At 40.3% G+C, this 22,285-nt stretch overlaps 1 protein-coding gene across 1 annotated transcript; it reads right to left on the bottom strand.

Moving 5' to 3' along the window:
* Window positions 1-1,348: 1,348 nt before the first annotated feature.
* On the bottom strand, window positions 1,349-17,224 carry LOC125709284 (guanine nucleotide-binding protein subunit alpha-11-like). The gene is made up of 8 exons (XM_048977576.1): window positions 16,595-17,224; window positions 16,092-16,257; window positions 9,370-9,554; window positions 8,593-8,747; window positions 7,020-7,148; window positions 4,514-4,643; window positions 4,070-4,223; window positions 1,349-2,562 (listed from the first exon to the last, which is right to left on the bottom strand). The coding sequence occupies exons 2-8, from the start codon at window positions 16,240-16,242 to the stop codon at window positions 2,354-2,356; spliced, it is 1,113 nt and encodes a 370-aa protein (XP_048833533.1). The 5' UTR covers window positions 16,243-16,257; window positions 16,595-17,224; the 3' UTR covers window positions 1,349-2,353.
* Between the last annotated feature and the right edge of the window lie 5,061 nt (window positions 17,225-22,285).

Genomic DNA, 22,285 nt, shown 5'->3' on the forward strand with positions numbered 1-22,285 from the left:
TGCTTGTAATTATACTTCAATATACCATAGAAACATCTGACAAAAAGATCTACAAACACTGAAACAGCAAACTTTGTGAAAACCAATATTTGCGTCAGTCTCAAAACTTTTGACCACGGCTGTAGTCTGACAGCAGGCTTGATACCAGGAGCTATTTGTTCCAGATGGTAATTTACCATTGAAAACACAGAACAGTTGCTGCAGTTGCTGAGGCAACTTACTTTTTGCCTAAACATCAGTGCGTTTAGTAAATGTACTGTATTTATGATGTGTTACTGGGATATTTGCATAACAGAAAAGAGGTTCTGTTTCAGCTTGCTTATCTAAAGTCAAAAGTCTCCAGTGATGACTTCAGAAACACCAGCCATGAATAACAGTGGCTGGGGAAAATTGCATAAAAGTAATAATTTGCACGGATATCATTTATAGCAGTTTATTTATAGCATTTTAATGGATGACTGTGGTTAAATATTCTGAAAGGTTTAGCCAGAAAAAAACAACCAGTACTGGATAAATGAAGAAACGGCACACAGCTTGAAAACTTATATCCAATATCATAGATCAATGCAGTACATACATCATAAAGGCAGGGCTTACTTCACAACCTTCACGAACGCTCTGAAAGTCTAAAACTCTGGAGCCGAGTGATAAGATGTGTATCACAAGTCATTTTACATTACGCTCCTCCTCCGGCCGAACTCTGAATTCTTAATATCTGTCCAGAAGCCTTAATTCTGAGCCAGGCAAAGAAAAGGTTGACATACCTCTTGTTATATTGTAGACATTCAGTGTCTGAGCTTGGGAAAAATGTTACTCATCCTGTTTGCTTGAAAGACCTGTCTTCCTGGATTTCACCAACAAAACTCCAAACTGCACATTTTCAGGGTATTTGAGGGGGTTCTTCCAAAATTATCAGTCTAGTACTGTTCTGCTGTGTGAAAGTCATAGCTTTCAATATTATGCATTATATACTACTGTGAGAGGAGGGAATATACTTTCCTACGGGACTCACAGAGCATGTGGAAAAGCAGGGGGTTGAATGGCATTGGTGGTAATCAGAGGTGGCAATTTCAGGTCCAGAAAGTAAAAATCCAAACCAGGATTTTGTTTCAACCAACCAGTTGAGTACTACAGTATGTGACTGACTCTTTGTGCTCAACTAGTTGGTTGAAACAAAATCCTGGTCTGTATTTTTACTTTCTGGAATGGAAATTGCCACCTCTGGTGGTAATAAATACTGCGATGTGTATGACTGCTGTATAGCAAATGTACAATAAAAATCATTTTAAAAGGCGGTGATTACCTTCAGTTTCAGGATACAGATCAATCAAAGCAGTTCACTCCATGATTGAGGTATCAGACAATACACTTAAAATTTTAATACCATGATTGTCTCCTTGACATCATCCCCGTCACAAGAAATCATCGGGATCACAAAAATACCTTCCACTTCCCGTTGTCAAATACGAAAAACATATTACCCATGCAGAATGTACTTATACAATATTCACGTGAAAATATCAAAGAAAGCCGTAAATACATGTTACACATACAGTACCCAGGGTTTAATCACTGGGTAGTTAAAGAATAGAGATAGCAGCTCAACTCAATGATGTTGCAGGAAACAGCTCTGCAAAGATCAGGCCAGCACTGAGCCAGAGTTTGTGACACACGCTGTGTTCAACACAACACATGAACCGTCTAAATGGACTCACAGTGCCATCCATGATGTAATAGTGTTTACTGGTATGATTTTCACGTCATGAAAACCTTGAACCAGCTTATTTTATTTAGCTAACTAGTGTTGTTCAACTTCCATGTCATTGCTGGTGATTTTGGTAGCTTGGCCTAAAAAATAAAAACTGGTGGAATATGAAAACAATGGACACCATCCAACCGGGTGGACGACAGAGCAGAGCAGTCGATTGCAGTCCCCCATCAGACACTTCACTCCTTGCAAAGAGCCGAGTTGTAAGTGGTGTAGTTCATGTTTTAATTTAGAATTCGGTAAATTCAGGCTTGAAGTTTTCATCTATGCAGCTCGCAAAGGTCACTATCTACATAAAGCGGTCTTCCTTGGCACTTCTCATATGGCAGCAGGTAATGGAGAGATAGAGGTTCTCTTTAAGGCCTCTCCTGCGTGTAATGAGTCGAGGTCCAACTCCGGACAGTGGTCGCTTATACGGGGGAGGTCCTCCTCAGATAGGAAACAGAAACTGATCACCCAGTGCCTCTGGGATCCCGGTCCATGACTCAGTCGGACCCTTCGAGCATACTGGGTCATGCTGGCGCAAGTGCCGCTGTTCTTCTGTGAACCTGGAGCCTTTTCCCCAAGCGGACAACAGCATCGGCCTCAGAGGAGGTAGTATTCCTCCAAGGATTTGATGAGCACCGTGTCCTTGATGTCGCTGAACACCTTGCGGATGTTCTGCGTATCCGTGGCACAGGTGAAGTGTGGGTACACTGTCTTGTTCTTCTCGTCCTTGTTCTCCCTGTTCACTGCCTGCTGGATATACATCCTCTCTATGAAATTCATGGCTGCCAGGGGGTCCTGTCTCTGTCCTGGAGATGGAAGGAAGCAGCGGCAGTAAAATATGTGAGATAAGAAACTGCGGGGGGACTGATGGTGAACATGAATGAAGCTGAAGAGTCTTATTAAAACTGAATGGAGGAGTGTGCCAGAAGGCCAAGTCAAACTTTTTTATACAGCTAGATGTACAACCTACTCTCAAAACTCAAAATTAAATTTCATGGAATTATTAATGGAGATTATATAAAGAAGTTGGTAAAACTTTGTTTCAGGCCGTGTCTTTAGTCATTTATAAACACATTCATCATGCATTATAATGCATTCATTAAGCATTATAAACATGGCAGAATATCAAAAGGCAGAATGCTTTATGAAGCTCATCTATAACGCACTATAGATACCTGTATAATGTATTATAATGGCTGGTATAAGCATAGCATTAAGGATGCCTTGTACTGCATTATGAAGGTATCTATAGTACATTATAGATGAGGGCTTCATAAGGCAGTTATAATGCATAATTCACATGGCTATAATGTGTTATGCTTTTTCATAAATATTTATAGCCATGTTCATAATGCTTTATGATAGCATTATAATGCATTTTGAATGTGATTAGAAATTACTTAAAACATGGCCTTAAGTAAAGTGTTTCCAAAAGAATAATAAAAGGGCTATAAAATATGAGATATGAAACTGAAGGGGGACCGATAGCGAGCATGAATGAAGCGGAAGAGTCTTATTAAAACTAAACAGAGTGTGCAAAAATGCCAAGTCAAACTTTTTTTTTTAATACAGCTAGATGTACAGCCTACTCTCCAAACTCAAAATTAAATTACATGGGATTATTAATGGAGATTATATAAAAAAGTCTTCTAACTTATTCCACCTGCAGCACAGTCAAATGGAGGGCAACAGCCCTTCTCCCCTGAGAATCTGGTGTTGTGCAGAGCTGGGTACGTCTGGTTGCCATGGGCAACAGAGGAAGGGACATTAAGTGGAGCTGATGGGCACCAGAGTCTGATTGGTTCACAGTATGGATACTAGAGTCTGATTGGGGAATCAACCGCCGTTCACAGTAAAATCATCTGAGAGGTCTGCATTCTGTACTCGCACCCTGTCACAGGAGTCAAACCTGTCACTACCAAGGTAAAAGCAGTACTATGTGATTTTTCTGTCCTCCAGATACAAATATGGAAGTTACCCTTGCAAAGTAACGCAGTCACCCATATATCATTGATGCTCATATTAGCAGGAAAAGGTAATACACACAATGGAAAACATCAACACTTTCCACCACTATAGAGCTTGTAATAGTATCTAGAATTTTACAATTTGTAAACAAAAAGACTCCCAAGAAAGACTATTCTGTAGAATCTTTAAAGATGCCTCAGTGCTTACAGTCTGGATGCTCTGACCTTTCAGTGGGATGAGCTGTACTTGAATTAATCTGTTTCCTCTCACGTTCTCTCCGTGTCAGACGGTTCCTACTGGCCCATTAATTGAATCCAGGAGATGAATGTATTGGCATTTGGCTACCTGTGAAGCTGGGGAAGTACGTGTGCAGATCAGACGTGCGGATCTTGTCGGCGAGGATGTCCTTCTTGTTGAGGAAGAGGATGACGGAGGCACGGAGGAACCAGGGTGAGTGAATGGTGGTGTAGAAGAGTGCCATGCTCTCCTCCATGCGGTTCTGAAAAGGGGGGGGGGTCAGTTAAGGTTAATGAGCAAGAGGGAGATAGAACAGTGGTGGGGAGAGATAAACGGCTTATTCACCCTGACACGGGGGGGGGGGGGGAGGGGAGTTCAGAATGACAAGCAGATGGAGAACTAGTATAGAAAGAGACAGAGACCGTAGTGAAAATGCACTATATACATTTGAATCGAACTGAACTGAATTAAACTGAAGTGAATTAAAGTGAAGTGAAGTGAAAAAGAGGTACTGGAAGGGACATAGGAACAAAAACAGGAACAGATCCTCACATCTGTATCCTTCTCCTCCAGAACTTGGTCATACTCGCTGAGGGAGGCCAGGAAGATGAGAGATGTCACATTCTCAAAACAGTGGATCCACTTCCTGCGCTCCGATTTCTGCCCTCCCACATCCACTATCCTGCAGAGGGAGGAAGCCATCCGGGGGGATTATCAGCAGACAGGCGAGAGCAGGTGCCCTGCTACGAAATCCTCTACAGTTTGTCAAAAAAGTGCAGATTTTTTTTATTGCTTTGTTTTACAATATAAGATAACAATTGTAACCACCGTACATCAATACTGCTTTAGATATATCTTTGGTATTTGCAAAACAGTGCCATCTACTGGCTAGATGAGTGTACAAGTCCCACGGTTGTGGCAGTCAATTGACGTTTTCTGTCAAAGACCAAGAAAGGCACTGCAGTCTGATACAGGCATAGACAGCCTATGAATCCCCTTCCATATGTGGTTTATTATAAAATCTTTTCCCTAGTCATTGTGAAAATAGCCCCACAATGGCAAGAATGGCAAAGAAAATCTCACCCCAACCTGACACTGAACTTCTGATAGCAATTTTTTTTGTGTTTGCTTTTAGGCCATAATACTGTTATTTAACAATAATTTGAACAGTTGTTTGGTCATCCATCCATATTTTATACCCTCTATACTATATGTCCTATGCAGGGTTGCAGAGCCTAAAAGCTACATGTGCAAAGCAGGGAATAACTCAGGATGGGGTGCCAACCAATCACACCCAGGAAATTTGGTAACTGAAAATCACCGCAGCATGTTCGAGGGAAACTGAAAACCCAGCGACGACACATGGAGAACATGCAGACTCCACATATGCAGAGCCAGGCTGGAGACTCAGACCCTGCTCTCCAGAGGTACAAGGCAACAGTGCTAACCACAACACCACCATGATCAGTAATACTTATACATTAATTAATATAATATTAAAGCTGGAATTAAAATGCTTAACTTTATCTCCAAATATCTGCAGCGTCGTTTGGAGCTGACCACTATAAAACAGCTATTATGCACCTGTGATGTTAGATCAACAGCTAACGTTGTTTTATGTGCAAGTTTTCTCATTTTACTTTCTGTACTATTCTCATTTCCAAACAGTAACTGCAATATAAAGTAAAGTAATTCAATATAAACGTGGCTTACATGCTGTGCTCTTGTTTTTCTAAATGATATGATTAGTTTATAAATCAGTTCATCCCTTTTTTTGGTTGTTGGAATCACACCAGGTTTCCGTTCTATTAGATTAGAATGTTTTCTGGTGGCCCTGTTATTATTTCCTTAAATGAACCAAAATAGCATTAAGCAGTTAAATTTAGCAGCAGAATTGAGGATAACACCCCCCCCCCCTCTGCCTAATTAATCCGTCCGCGCTCCTCGCCGCGGACAGACCGGTCAGAAACGTGCCGCTCGCTGTGAACCTCGCCTGTCTGCAGCCGAGCTTCACATGCTCAGTGCTCCATGTATAAATATATAATCGCCTTTACGGCAGAAAAACACCCTGAGGTATCATTAAGGTCCGAATCCGATAACAATTCGGTGCCACAGCGGGGCGCCTGTCGCAGCGTGGGGCACGTTGACCTGGCAGGTGTACGCTGGGCAAGCCGCCCTTTATCGGTAGCAGGATGGTGACTGTGCCACCCGGCGAGGCGGACCCTTGTCTTGATGAAGCAGCTGCTCAGCTTGCTTAATTAAGTGACAGCGTCTGCAGTACTTTCGGCCAGCTCTGACGCAGCCTGACAGGACTGTCCCTCCTTCCCACGCGCAAATACAGAAATAAATGTATACTTCAAGGTGGTATAACAAACAGGATGTGATATCTTTAACTGCATATAGACTAAACCATGGGTGTCGTCGCCATTAGATCCAAAGGGGACGTGTCCCCCTCACATTTCATAATTATTCATTTGGACCCCCCCCCCCACATAAAATATTAGCTTTATGCCAGTGTGTCCCCCCCGCATTCAAAATGCTTCTGATGTCCCAGGACTAAATATACGTACATGTGTACATATAGACACACCCTTCACTACACAACATAATGCTTGGCGTTATCGTAGATTTAGCATTTAGCTTTAATTTTATCCAGCCTCTTGAACTTCCAGTTGAAACGATTTTAAGTGCTAATCTCATCAAGTGTCATATCATGTGGCCACTTTAGGCCCCTATCCTGTAAATAAATACATTAACATCTACCTGAGAGGCATAATTAGTTCCCCGAGTGCAACAGTACAGACACTCGTGTCAATTTAAGAACATAATGCAATATTATATATTCAGTCTGAGAGTACTATGACGCCCTTTGTGTGTTGAAAAAGCAGCAGCATAATATCTCTGGTTATGAGTTATATACCGCTCAGCTATGCCACACACATTAAAATAAAATATAGAGTAGTTCAGGTGCTACACTCACACTTAGTGTGGATGAATACGTGTGTTATTGCAGAGCTATTTAAGTCATTTGAGGAGCTATTTCAGGATCTCCGATTACCTGAGGGAAATCTTGTCAACGGTGAACGAATAATCGTTAATGCCGGTCGTCGGCACTCGGACCCGCAGCACATCCTGATCCGTAGGGATGTATTCGGTAGTTGCCATTCGTCCTAAATTAGCCATAAAGCTATCAAGAGAAGAAATGCTTCTTATTAGATTCTACTTTGTTACATTACACTTTACTCACATCATTCACAGAACCTCACACTCAAACATTTCGTGGTACCAGCATTATGAAATCGAGACTATTATACATACGTACACACATCCAAAAAATATTAATATTAATATAAATATACAAATGGTTCTTAGACTATTTTAATTACCCAACTAGTAAGTAGAAGTGGGTTAAATGTTATTTACAAATGGATTAAATGGATAGTGGTTTCAGCATCACTAATTAACCATAAAAGCATAAGCACATTTTTATTCTTGTTCAGCTGAAGCACATCTGGTTGATCTTGAGACTCTAACAATGACCATTATCTTTGCCTGTGTATTAGGCTTGCTCGCCATCTTGTGGTCTTAGTCAGTATAGCAAAAGATGGACATGTACGGCACATCTATTCATTTTTTAAACATACACTGGCCTAGGGGACATGTATATGAAAACTGTAAAATTACACATCATATACACAAATAAAACTATATATATATTAGTATATATTAGTATATATTAGTAGCCAACTTCAAGACATTCATTCCTCAATCAAATGCCTTTTCATTGATCTTCAATAAGCCTGCGGTTGTTCTCTGCTCTAAGCTTCCTGTTGGTGTTTGTTCTGTCGTGTTGGTTGTTCTAAGCTTCCTGTTGGTGTTTGTTCTGTCGTGTTGGTTGCTCTAAGCTTCCTGTTGGTGTTTGTTCTGTCGTGTTGGTTGCTCTAAGCTTCCTGTTGGTGTTTGTTCTGTCGTGTTGGTTGCTCTAAGCTTCCTGTTGGTGTTTGTTCTGTCGTGTTGGTTGCTCTAAGCTTCCTGTTGGTGTTTGTTCTGTCGTGTTGGTTGTTCTAAGCTTCCTGTTGGTGTTTGTTCTGTCGTGTTGGTTGCTCTAAGCTTCCTGTTGGTGTTTGTTCTGTCGTGTTGGTTGCTCTAAGCTTCCTGTTGGTGTTTGTTCTGTCGTGTTGGTTGCTCTAAGCTTCCTGTTGGTGTTTGTTCTGTCGTGTTGGTTGCTCTAAGCTTCCTGTTGGTGTTTGTTCTGTCGTGTTGGTTGTTCTAAGCTTCCAGTTGGTGTTTCTCCTATCTCGTTGGTTGTTCTATCTAAGCTTTCGCTTGGTGTTTCCCAGCACATTACATATTTCTGGTCTTACTGCCTGACTGCCATAGTAACACCTTCACATCTTACATTGTGATTCATGTGTTTTTTACAAGTGAAGATTCACCTGCATGTCCTACATGTAACACTCCTCTAACTATTAAGGAGCAACATAACCAACTCTGATTCATGCAATTCCTTCAGTTTTCAAGGCTTATTTTCTGTTGCTGTCACAAGCTGACTGCCACACATTCCTTGTTGTTTGTAGAATAACCTGCTTCATATTGCCCTCCAGATCAGGTGGCGGAGCCCCGTTACTCACTACTCAGTTGAGTCCAGTAGCTGGTACTCGCGGCGCCGGCTGTAGCAAAGTTTGAGGCCGGAGTCAGCCCAGAGGCGCTGGATGGCATCGACGTGGGGCCGCTCCAGCTTGGTGAGTTGCAGGGTATCAACCTCCTGCAGCCGCTGAGCTAACACCTGGAAGCCCAAATAGGCAGAAGTTTGTTTGGAGAAATTTCGGTTGGACTCTGATATACTCAAACTGCTGTGTTTATCACATGCCTTGGATTTACTCTGTTGGGTATTCTGAGTCTTGCATTTATTCCCGGTCTGTATTATGTCCTCATTGTTAGTGGTCTATTGTTATGGTATCTCCAACAGTAGCAAGCTGTACCAACAAACATTTCCACCGGTCTTGGTCATGTGGTAATAAAGATTTTGATTCTGAATAATATAACTTTATCTACCTCATCAACAGAACCCACTTAGCAAAGCAATTCCTCTTTCCATAAGTCATAGGCAGAAAAAAAGACACTTTCTTTAGATTGGATATCACTTGGCTGGATTATTTTACCAGATCAAACAATAGGTACAGGAAATCAAGGTGCCACTAATGAAATGTAAATATAATCTGTGGTGGGCATCACTAAATTGTAACCAGCAACGGGCAGCTATCCCACCTAAGATTTTCCCCTGTTCCCTGCCTTGTGCTTCCTGAGACTCAAGGCTCAACATGACCCTGTTCGGACGGACGGGCGGAATGATAACTACAGCCACAGACGTGTCTGTGTGTGCAGTCATAAGGTCTGCGATTTCACACCTGGTTTTCAGGGTTGTCGTAGGGGATTTTGAGTGTGGTCATTGCATTGGTCATGGCTTTAACAGCAGTGAAAATGTTCTGGAAGACCAGCTTCGTGAAGGCCCGGCGATCTTCCTCGGAGTAGCCGCTCCCATGGATGATTCGCATCTGCTTGATGAAGGTGGTCTTTCCACTCTCTCCTGTGCCTATAAAGGATTCATGGGAAGGGAAAGGAAGTCAAGAGCAGAAATGGGGGGGAGATGCGGGCTGACAGGGAGGAGAGCTCGACTGCTCACAGGCGTATGAGCAAAAGTCAACAGCAGGAGCTGTAGGGTTTTTCCCAACTTCACATTTGAATTACAGGAAATTCACAGCACTGACCTCTGTGCTGAGCTCGTTACCAGCAAGGCTGGCTTTCAGCATCCAAAGTTTTTTATGGATAAACATCCAGGTACTCATCGTCCCAGGCAGTGAAAGTGTGGACTAACAGTCTCACTATAAAACCGGATAACATTAACTGGTGCGGTTTGTTCGTCTCGACCGTGCGTTTCCCATTCCTCTGCGAGCACCTCCTGCTTGCTGAGCTTCAATCCACTTCACCAGCTGTGCAAACCCAAGCATCTGGCAGCATCAATTCCTCATTATTTCCCACAGTCATAAAGGTAAACGGCAGTGTTTTCATTCACACACCTTACTTCCCTGAATCATTGCCCGTTTATGCTGTGTTCTTGTATTACATTCAGAGGTCTCCATTCCTCAATTGAGAGATCGATTTCTTTATGCTCACTGTCTATGAACTTCAGCGGCTATTTTTGCTGAGAGCAGCTAATGAATTAACAATGATTTCACACACAGACCGGCATTTTTTTGCCTTTTTAAAGAAATGTAAAAAGCATTCTTCAACCTGGCTGATGCAGACTAGCATTTATCGTACGTTCTCATCGTTTTGGTGTATATTGAAACAAATGGCTGGCGAGCGAATGACATAACATACATACATTTGTGCCCAAGTCCATTATTTTTTAATCCTTTAATACGTAGCATGCCTGACATTATTGAATGAGATCTCTTTAATAAGGAAATATTTTCAGTGCATTCAAACAATACAGCTTTGATTTTTTATTTTTTTTTGTATCCCAAAGTCCAAAAATGTCAGGGTGTGCAGCTGTTCGAACAAATGAAAACGAATTAAAATGATATTTAAGTAATTTCGAAAATGTCATTAATTAGTTAAGCATAATTCAATGTTTGAAACCTTTGAACTTATACAAAGTTCCAAAAACACTGTGGTTTTAAAACCAGTGAGACAACTGAAAAACACCTGTCTGCAAATTTCCATAACAGAGTGCGGCTGCAGATGTACAGTCCACTGCAGGGACATTAGATCCTTTCAAGACTTTTATTGTGAAAATCTGTAGCATTTGTTTATCTCTGCCCTTTCCATTAACATTTAGCAGCATGTCAGATAAAGTCCAGTTAAACAGACATTATATGTAGGTTATGCAGTAGCATCAAACTTTAACATTACGACTATGACTGTTTAGACACGTTATCAATTAAAACGTAGCAGATTCCTAATAAATCTACCAATTTGAATAAAAAAATAAAACACCCCGGGCACCACAGTGTGCTTGTGGTCTGTCAGCAGACCGACCTGACAGGGGGTCTGCAGCCAGTCCCAAATTTACAGTAACGTCAGGTGGCACAACCAGGAATTTTAAAATGTCGTTTTTGAAGATGTTTCTGGACTAGATGTTACATCATAAAGAAGACACCAAGTGTTCTACCTGGCGCAGTGAAAAAGTCAGGAGATCTAACTCAAATATTGACAAAAATGACCATTTTCAACTCAGGGATAGACTGGCTGTTTCCACGTCAGATGGTACAACCCATGAAAATACTGTAATACAATAAAAGTCTTTGTTTTAATAATTGTATGTATAAACTTGGTTTCAAGGACAAAAGTTTGTGTAGGTGTCCAAGCAGATGTCTATTTAATTTGAAATGAGCTTGAAAAGGCAAGTGGCACATCCGCAGTTAATATTACTACTAATCATAAATGAAAAAGGCATACAACGACGATGTTTGATGCACTTAAATGGTTACTTTATCAAATGTATTATTGCAAATTATTGCAAAATATTTTTTGGTTGCACCACTAGACATTTTTCATTTTGTGAACATGTCATTCACCCCGGCGCAGTTAAAACAAGTTGTCATTTGGCAGTGGGTGGAGGCAGTTTGCAAGCCTGCTGCCTTTTTAGAGTGGGGGGGGGTGTTGCACAAATGTGTTTCTATCCTGCTGTGGGAAGAAACTCGCATCAAATCCTCCTCATTAAATGACGTGCCCAGACCTGTGGGTCACCGATGACACCACCCTCTTTATGTACCCAGGACAATGGTATTGCATTTATGTTGCAACAATCAGGGCGTGTGTCTTATTAATTTTATTCATTCTAATAGCACACATTTCTCCTGGGTAACTTGAAAAGATGCTATAAAACGAGTAGATAACACACATTGTACAGTACCGTGATGTCAGGTGACAGATTTATATAGCAGTGAACCGAAGGGTGTAAGCAGTGTAAATAGCCGGTGAGCTTAGGTAAACTCACACTCTTAGCTCTCATTGTAGGTAAAGTCCCCCCCTTTTTTTTACCATATACCTTCAGTCAGAGGAAATGAAGGTGGATACACTGGTCTCTCTAGTATAAGTGACACAGCAAACCAAAACCTTTCACACCCTGGACAACTGTCCAGTCCCTGCCTCTGCACTCGAAGGGCGTGTCCAGAAAAATGACAAACACAGCAGGAACATTTTACGCTGGAATATCATACTATCAGTATAATTCCTGTCACTAAATCCCTAGTCAATGACAGTACCTGACATTAGCTGCGTTGTTTCTATGAACTGGGTGCGGCATCAACGGAGAGTCGAATTCACAGGAGTAAGACTTAAGCCACAACACTGCAGCCCTGTAATTAATGCTTACACTGCAGTACCTTATAAAGTACATTATTATTTTATGCAAAGCCTATTCTGTTTTAAGGGCAGACCCAGACTAAGGTCGTTTAAAACAATGAAATGTAAAATATAATTAATAAATTTCTGGTGTCACATCCTTCCGGGCTTCTCCCTGTCGTGGCCCTGATGAGCCACACTTCATGCTTGTTGTCCCTTGTTAGTCTACGCATTTAAGTACCTGTTTGTCTCGTCTTAGCCAGTCCGGTCACTGACGTCATTCCTCCCATTACCTGCGCCCTACCTTTTGCAAGCCTTCCTGTTTTGAGCCCTTGTGGTCCTGTTTTATTTCACTGCTCCTGTTTGTTAACCCCAATAAAGCCCCCTTTTTATTTGCCTTACGCCTCCCCCAAGTCGCTCATTTCCGTAGCATTGCAGTAGGCCAGTAACAGAGTATTTTCCCCCAGTTCCAGCAATTTATGTATGATGTTTCAGATTTATTGTTTTAAAAATTCATTAAGTGGTTTAATTCATGTCAAGTGACCTTGAGCATTCACACTTACTAAACTGCAGCTGAAGTCAATTTAAGTTACCATGTACAGTACTATTACACTAAAGTATGGGCAAGCAGAATCATTTTGTGACTCTGACGACTGATTATTGAGACCGAAGGCCCAGCGATAAAAGTTGTTGGGGGTCTGGCCACAGACTGGCGATGTTAAAAGTTGACCACCAGGGGTCGCTTTTGAAGCCCCTTTATAACACAGGCCCCTGGACAACACGCCAGGTGAACCCATGCATTTAAGCTCCCTGGCTGAGACATTGGATAAATACATAGTTCCAGAGCAGTATACACATAATCCTTAAATCAAAATTCACCTTGTTCTGCATAAGGTTTCTGTGCAGTTTGTGTGCTTTCGGTGTCATACCCTAACTCATAGCTGCACTATTTCTGTAATCTGTCACATTACTGTAAATCACTGTGATCAGCTGATAACGAATTGCACTTAGCAGGTTAAATGTAGCCTGTGTTAGCCTAATTGAGCCCAAAAATTTTGTCCAACTGTTTTGGACATGAATGCTTAAAAACATCCATTAAATATGTACGATTTTTAAAGCAGCACTTCCCCATACCGGAGTATTTGGTATATTGGAGTTTTTTTTTGTATTATACATATTTTAAAATCTGATAAAGAACAACCCTGATGCTTCCAATAACAGGATTGTTTTATATTCTTATGATTCTCATTTTACAGACTATTTATTTCCTGCTATGCTCTTATTCATCATCATTTTTGTGTCCTTTGTGTTCTGTTTACCCATAGTATGTATGCGTGTGTATAAGTGAATATACAGTACTGTGCAAAAGTCTTAGGCAGGCAAAGAAAATTATGCTTAGATTGTCCTCGTGTTGGTGTAAAACTATGATATTATGCCTGTCGAAGTGTGTCAGCTTAGCCATTTCAGAACCTCTGCTAAAATCATCCTAGTATTTGTAGCGACTGTCCAGTGCAGCCATGTATTTTTTGACTTGGCCACTAGCACACCTCACACAGCTAGTCAATCTGTCACTGACTTTTTAAACCAATATATTTCATTATTTAATTGAGCTCTTGGTGAAATTTAACAAAATCATGTAACGGCTGAGGTGCCCCTGAGGAGAAGTTTGGGAAGTGAAGCGGTGTTCATCTAGCCATCCAACTAGATATCAGTAACTTTTTAGAATTATTACTAGTTTTTATTGTGTTACTCTTAATTTGCACGTTCTAATGTTAAATTGCGTTTTGTGTTCTAAGCCAAAGTACACTTGCTACACAGATAAACAGCTTTGAACATTTCTTTGGACTGCCTAAGACTTTTGCACAGTACTGCATATATATTATATATATACATATACATTATGTTTATACATATATGTGTGTGTATACATATGTATGTGTGTGTTTGTATGTGTGTATGTTTCTGTGTGTATTTGTATGTGTGTGTGTGTGTGTGTGTGTGTGTGTGTATTGGGCTATGCTTTTTCCTTGGAAAGGCTTCAGTCCATTACAAGTTCTGACCTGTGTGGAGTGGGTCAATGGACCATTCTCCACTTTACGGAGGAGGAAACCTACTTCACATTCTATGCTACAGAAGTCATCTTGAAAGCAATTTTGAATTTGTTTAGCAGTGTATATAGGGACATTGTGAGGCAGTAGTGTTGGCATCATAGGGTGTTGCATTGGCCGTAGTGAAAAATGTGTTAACCTTTATGATGACCATGAAGAACGATCATCAAACCGAATGACTCAGACAAGGTGGCTGCCCAGACCAAATGAGCCTGAAGGTTGAAGGCATCCTTTGCCTTTGTACACACGGAAACCCTTCCAGAGGTAGTAAAACGGTCAGATTAATTTTCCCATTGCTCTGGGGCCCAGGATTTGTGCTCCTTACACAAGGCTGTGCCTCTCTGCGCTTTGGTTTTGGATGTGATTTCCAAGTGGCAGCCCTGCTGTATACACCTACTTTGAGAAGCTCACAACATGCAGTGTTTGTTGAGAATGGGTCACAGAGGTTCCATTTTGTGGTCATTTTTGAAGCAGTATTTTTGTGGTGTTTATCAACTGTATTGCAGTGCGTTTGTCTATCTCTGTCAATAAGCTTTGATTTGTATCAATTCCTCATCATCTGTCTGTCTGTCTCCTGAAATGTACCCGTCTTTGCCATATGTTGTACTGACTTTTTTCAGACTGTTCCCCTTAACACGTTACTTATTTTGCCGTTTTTGTGACAAGTGCACCTGGACTTTGCGCACTGAGCATTTATATTCTACAGGTGCTTCATGCTTTGAAAACTCTGCTTAGGCCGCTTAAGGTCAGACCTCATCTATGAATGACACCTACTGCTATTTGGTTGTCAGCTTCATATGACTCATCTTCATATGTAATTGTGATTTAGTTACTTCAAAGTTAAAGGCCTTTTTCATGTGGTGTTTCAATTATTTTGTCCACCCCCTGTATACAGGGTATAGAACTTTATATGAAATTAAAATGACTCTTTTAAAGCAGCAGCAGTATTTGTTACAAACTTAAAAAGGACGATTCTAAAAGCCTTACAGCACATTCCACAATGACAGACCAGCCACTGATAAGAAAAACACCAGTTTTACCAGCTTATTTCGATATAGCCTATATATTATTTACATTTATGTTTATCAAACACAGCCTAATCTGTTGATGGGAACTAAGTTAAATATTTGTGAATGATTTCAATGAACTCTGTAGGTATAGACTAGGGTGTGGTTTCAATTCCATTGTGTCTGTTGAAAGAGAAATTCTGGCACAGTCTCACTGGATGAATTATAGAACTTGTCTAAAATCACTACTTTTGTCATATTTTTACGTAATATGTGAACGTCAATTTATAGATTTAAACACTAATAATTGCTGCCTTTTGTCCACACTTGGGGCTGATTATCAGTACCATCTTTAACATGCAAGGGAAATTGTATTTGATATTTTTCATAAATACGGATATTATAATATTCCGCATAGTGGAAAAGTGCAGTAGGATCAACTGAGCCAGACTAAGTGATTTAATAATGAGGAAAACGAAACAGCTAATCGCTTAGCAGTCTAAAGCTTTTAGCCACCTTGGAAAAACAGAGAAATCTTTATTTAAATTCGACACCTTTTGGAGAGTAATTGTGTCGGTCTGGTAACCACTCACAAAACATGTATACTGTATTTTATGATGAATAGTAAGTAAATATGTAACTTTCCGACATAAGGCGGGCACTCACCGAGAAGGAGAATTTTGATTTCCTTGCGCTCCTTCTTCTTATATTGCCTGAGGATCTTCTTGATCTCCTTGTCCACCGCGATGCTCTTCCTCTCCTCCTCGGACAGGCAGCATGTGCAGGTGCGGTGGCACCACCGCCAGCAGCACGCCATGGCCGTCAATTATTTCTGCCCGAAAATCCGACAGTTCCTTCTGTTACGTTAACATGTTTCTACCGCCTTCACTCTTCAGGCTCCAATAACATTTATTCGCTGCTCATTAAAGAAGAAATATTATGTAGCTTTAAGAACTACAACGAAGTTTTTTTTGGTCGGTATTCAACGTTGAAAATATATGATACGTTTCTCGAAGTATGATTCTGTAGCCTAAATTCGACTTCGGTACGAATTTAAAGTCGAATTAATTCAGATGTAGCCCTAAAACATACAAAAAGTGTCCGATTCAGTTTGACACTGTCCATGGTACAGTAAGAAAGAAAAAGAAAATAAACACTACTGTATTCACCATCAAGCTCCCCCCTCTTTAACTTGTTCCATGTCCGTGGTCCTTTTTCCTGATCGTTCCCAAATCGTCAAAGTTTTCCTGAACTGTTGTTCCAGTATTAAGAAATGAAGCCTGTTAATCCAGAATAAACGAGCTGATAGCAGAACCGCAAAATGTTTACCATTACATTCCGTTTTTAAACTTTCTTCGACTGACACACCCCTGAAGTTACTGAATCAATAGATTAAAATGAAGCAAGACTCGTATGTTCCACGACAATCACACCAAGTAAGAAGGTAAGACAGACGACAGGCTTAAAAGTTGTCCTCGGTTGAATTGCGCTCTAAGCTCACTGGGGCTTCGCTTCTGCTGGAGATGATCAGATAATCAGATCTTTCCGCACACCGCGCCCGTATGTAACATGGTGTCATAAGGCGTCCTGTTGTTTGCTTCTGATCGCCAGCGTTATGTTCCTGGAGAATAAGTCCTGCTTTGTGTTAACATGAATGGATACCGGATTGCGATCAAACAAAATCACGTCAAAGCTTTACGTTCCAATAGGTTAAATAACACATATACATACACTTGGTATCAGGAATACAAATATCTTTGTTTCCCTCCCTTTCACAATGTAGCTCTGTACAGGCGTAACCGGTTGGGCGAGACTTTCAATGCGTTAACTGGTGGAAAGGGCTGAGATTGTGTGAAATTGCCCAAAGTCCATAAGGTGTCCATAAAGGGGAATGTGACACTAAAACCCACTGAATTGCGCTCCATTAAGGGGAGACACCGATATGATGAATTAAGCAAAAGCTGTGGGAATATTATGGAAAAGTGTATTCTCAAGTTACCCGTTGTTGGAAATGTGCTGCATATTTTGATAACCGTAGGGTGCGGCTTAACGCACACAAAGGTGCTGTCTGTAAGGCTTGGCTCATTGTACACCGTGACTTACGATGACTTCATCATCCACAGTAGTCATTAGCAAAAAGTGGAGGTGAGCATCAAACACATGTTACAAAAGAACTGAAGAAGAAAAAAAAACGTATTTTTTTTGTGTAATTGACTTAAATATCGCACATATGTTACAGTGCATAAGTTGACTAGTGCCATGGGTACCTTCAGCATGGCAATGAATATAGAGACTGTTTAAAATATTAATGTACATTTTAAATGAACTACTGTAGCTTCACAGCCATGCTTGACAGAAGAGTATTCTGTAGTAGAAAAATGATAACACAGAGTCTGTCAGACTTAGGTATTCATGACTGGGCATATGCATGCATGTGAGTGGCTCAGTGGGTAGTGCTGTTTGCCCATCCCTCCAGGGCTGGGGATTTTAATACTGTCTGTGAGTGTGGCGTTTGGAGGTTCTCCGGTCGTGTGGGTTTCCTCGAGTTATTCAGGTTTCGTGCCTCATTCCAAGGACATGCTGTTAGGCTAACTGGTGCCTCTAAATCGTCCATATAGTATGAGTAAGTGTGTGAGTATGTGCTCTGCAGTGGACTGGAATCCCATCCTGGGTGTATCCCTGCTTTATGCCCTATGGCCAGGATTAACTGCAGACCCCCCTGCGACTGACTGTCATAATATAAAATAAAAACGTATGTTAAAAAAGACATAATCCGTGGTGTTGTTGCAGTTATAGTTTAACTGTCATGGTTGACAATAATCACAGGTATTAAGTCATTTTTACCGATATTCACAAGGTGTCTGATTGATTATGTTATGACTGCTATGAAATGTCTGTACCGACAAGAACTCAAGAACTGCCTCTTGCCTATTTGATAAATTCTTCTTTTCTTCGTAATGCTGGTCATCAAGCATAATCTTGTCAATTTAAATGGTGATTACTGATTAATGGTGTTATGCAAAATTTATGTTTGCAAAATGCAAATAAGTAAATTGATGTTATTTCTTGTAAAGTTTCAATCCGATATTACTGAATTATCATACATATAGTGTGTGTGTGTGTGTGTGTGTGTGTGTGTGTGTGTGTGTGTATGTATGTATATATATATATGTATGCTCCAGAAGATTCTTAAGATACTTTAAGAAGAAAACAAGAATATAAGTACCACCTTCCACTTACAGATTATAAAAGAATGGAAAAAATCATGATTCAGCATTCATGCATGGTGGTGCAGTGGCTAGCACTCTTGTATCACACCTCTGGGACCCGGGTTCGAGTCTCCGCCTGGGTTACATGTGTGTGGAGTTTGCATGTTCTCCCCATGTCGTCGTGGGGTTTCCTCCAGGTACTCCGGTTTCCCCCCACAGTCCAAAAACATGCTGAGGCTAATTGGAGTTGCTAAATTGCCCATAGGTGTGTATGTGTGAGTGAGTGGTGTGTGAGTGTGCCCTGCGATGGGCTGGCCCCCCATCCTGGGTTGTTCCCTGCCTTGTGCCCATTGCTTCCGGGATAGGCTCCGGACCCCCCGCGACCCAATAGGATAAGCGGTTTGGAAAATGGATGGATGGATTTGTCTGTGATCTACAATTTGCTGCATGGTTACAACTTGCAATAGCATGTAGCCTTCAGAAATGACCAACTTGCATGTTCTGTGGTAAATGATAGATATTGTTCAATTTTTACACTGTATGTTTACCAGTATTTATACTTTCTCATGAAATAGGTAGATGTTGTGCCAAAGTCTAAATCACACTTTACCCAAATATTTGTTTCTGGAGGACATAGACGCTCTTGAAACATGTTTCTGCCATTATTCTGTCTTCATTTAGTCACTTAGAATACAATGTATTATTTGCAATTATTTGCATAAATTATTCACTGTGTGTAAGTATAGACTGCTATTTGTGTCTTCACCTTACAGTTTTAAATAATACATGTAAAATATTATGCTTTATTCAGAGGATCCTTGGGCATTATGACTCACCTTCCATTGATTTTGCACCATTACCTCCTATCATGGTCACATGACTTCTCTTCTTGCAGCCCTCTCACCTATCAGCCTTCATCCTTTGACTGGTAGTGCTGCACACACACACACACACACACCCCCCCCCAAAAATAAATAAATAAATAAATAAAAATTAAATAAATGTGTTCTGACTTCTCAACAACCAGTTGTTTTTTGGTCCTAAGGGGAAGTTAGTTTCCCCTCAAACATTGCACCTTTATCCTTTGTGAGGTGCCTGAAGACACCTGCTCCATGCATAGTCTTGCAACACCAAGGTTGCCTGGAAATATATATGTCAAAAACACCTCTTGGAGGGATTTGTGTGCACAGATTTTTCCAACACTCTCCTAACTTAATCATTTGGGTATTTGACGTCAGTTTTTCTCCATTTCATATGTGAATGACACTTGTAAATCTTCTTATTGTCAACCTACAGTGTGCCTACAACCTACCCACTGCTCTCATCGGAGTACTTCCGCCCTCCTGTGTTCAAAGGTAGTATTACATGGCCAGGTTACTCCTTGCTTGACCGTTGCTGCTCTATGAGAGTGGAAGGCTTCTTCTGCTAGTTGGATACTCTCATCATGGACTTCCATTTCTTTGGTCTTCTTGTTTTATGTATTATATTATATAATATATAATACATTAATATAATGTAATATTATATTAATATATTATATAATGTAAATATTTGTTAGCTGTATCAAAGCTGTAGACCAGGATAAAAAGAATGGATAAATGGATGGATACATGGAGCATAAGTACGTAGGGGAGAACGGGTGGGATGGGGGGGGGGGGGTGTGTGTGCTTCCCCCCTCCCCCCCCCGCCCGCATATTTTAAATGTGACTTCATTCATCCTTCCCAAGAAATATACTTTTGCATTTAAATAAATCAATTGTGTCCCTCCCCCAATATGAAACTCTTTCTTGTATCCTTGGATGGGTGGATGAAATATTTGCTCCATAGTGCATATGTTTGTATTAGGTGGTAAATCCTGGCCATTGAGAGCTGCTGATTTATGGGACATTACCTTGAAATTATGTGTGTAACTCGGACCAATATCATGATCTTTCTGGAATGTCGGATACGTCTTTCACATTTTCTCCATAGAAGTATCTCAAATGTAATCATTTCATCTCTTAATTTGTACTTCATTTTAACTCTTTCCTCAGCGATTCTCAGAGTCAGATAAACCTTGTAGTTTGGCTGAAAAAACAAAACACTCTCTGCTGTACAGAAGATGGGAGGATGAAGGAACCTGATATCTGTCTGGTCAAAGCTCTCCCCTTTATGATACTTTCTATAATACTTGCTCAGAAATCACACTTATCATAGATCAGAACGCTACATGATCTTATTATTAGTGTTGATTTGACACAGCAAGAATATTCTTATTGCAGATGATCACAAATTTTCCCAATGGGGAAGAAACAACACCCTGTCTATTGGCATTTCATTTCATTTAAATCATTTGCACAACTGGCTCAGCAACACATTTTCATGTGTACAACTGTAAAATTAGACCTAAAATACCCACATTTACAGCTCCGTAGTATCATCCCTTAACAGAATCACTAGGAATATTAAGAAGAAGTAAAATAAATGCTACAGTGTAGCATCAATTATTATTGTTATTATTATTATTATTATTATTATTATTAATAGTAATAATGACTGGAATTTTAAATGTGAAGGCATGTATCTATGACTAGAAATTAAGAATAGAAATGAACTAATTGTTAATATGCTTCCCATCCTTAAAGCCTTACATTGAAATTCACAAACATGATTTCCTTCCATAGCCTCCTCATTCACTCATTTTCCTCAAGGTGGTTTTGTGCCAACAACTAAAAGAACATGTCAGACAGTGCTCTGCCTTTTCTGGAATAATATACCTACTCAGAATTAGGATTCAAAATATGCAGCGATTCTAGTCTAAAAATATATACTCCATCTCGTAGTCAAAGGGGCGAGGTGAGACCTGGGCAAAAGCCAGCCAGAGCCCACATGATCATTAAAATGAAAAAGTAAGGTTTCATGTTCAAGTCCCATGAACAATTGTAATTACAATTGTTACTTCCATACTGATATGCAAAAAGGATCCTTTTGGAAAAAGTAAAAACTGATTCAGAATGTAGATCCTTGTTAAAAACAATCTAGAAAATATGTTATAACTTTCATGGGCATGAAGATGATCGTTAAAAAAATGTACCCTGCTCACATAGTGAAGCTTGAATTTGGTCCTTCACAGAAAATAATTGCCCAGGTCAGTGGTAGGTGAATCATGGCAAGAGAGTTGTTTTGGGAGACAGCCAGTTGGTGTCTTCACCCTAACAATGCGAGTGGCCATCTTTATTAAGTGTGCTGTGCTATGATTTGATAAGGACTATCTCAGGTCTCTCTCAGTATATCCTCTGCCATCGGACTGTTTATTATGCTGTCAAATCTCAGCCTGCTGGGATTATTCTCTACTCAAGTCAGCTGTCTCAGCTTCAGAACCACCCAAACATAACCATTTTTTTGTAGTACTGTCTGCCTCACACCTGCGCAATCTGAATTCTAGAATCAGTTTTGCCAAAATAAATAAATTCCAAAATAAATTAAGCATCACTATTCTATTCTATTCTATGCAATATTTAAAGCAATTGAATTAATTCTTTGAAAGAGTTCTATTTAGTGTTTTGTTGTTACCAGAGTTGTGTGTGGTATTACCGCCATGTTGTCATCAAACAAGCATTTACATGTTCATTAAAACATATTTTGCCTGCATTTAAAGGAAGCCGTGATCTG

This window comes from Brienomyrus brachyistius, chromosome 15, assembly GCF_023856365.1.
Source record: "Brienomyrus brachyistius isolate T26 chromosome 15, BBRACH_0.4, whole genome shotgun sequence".
Taxonomy (NCBI): Eukaryota; Metazoa; Chordata; class Actinopteri; order Osteoglossiformes; family Mormyridae; genus Brienomyrus; species Brienomyrus brachyistius.

Excerpts from the sequence above, each read along its gene's own strand:
- LOC125709284 (XM_048977576.1), bottom strand. The coding sequence starts at position 16,242 with ATGGCGTGCTGCTGGCGGTGGTGCCACCGCACCTGCACATGCTGCCTG. Across the intron at positions 8,748-9,369 it reads ACGACAACCCTGAAAACCAG|GTGTTAGCTCAGCGGCTGCA; the intron begins GTGTGAAATCGC and ends TTGGGCTTCCAG. Across the intron at positions 7,149-8,592 it reads CTACTGGACTCAACTGAGTA|CTTTATGGCTAATTTAGGAC; the intron begins GTGAGTAACGGG and ends TTCTCTTGATAG.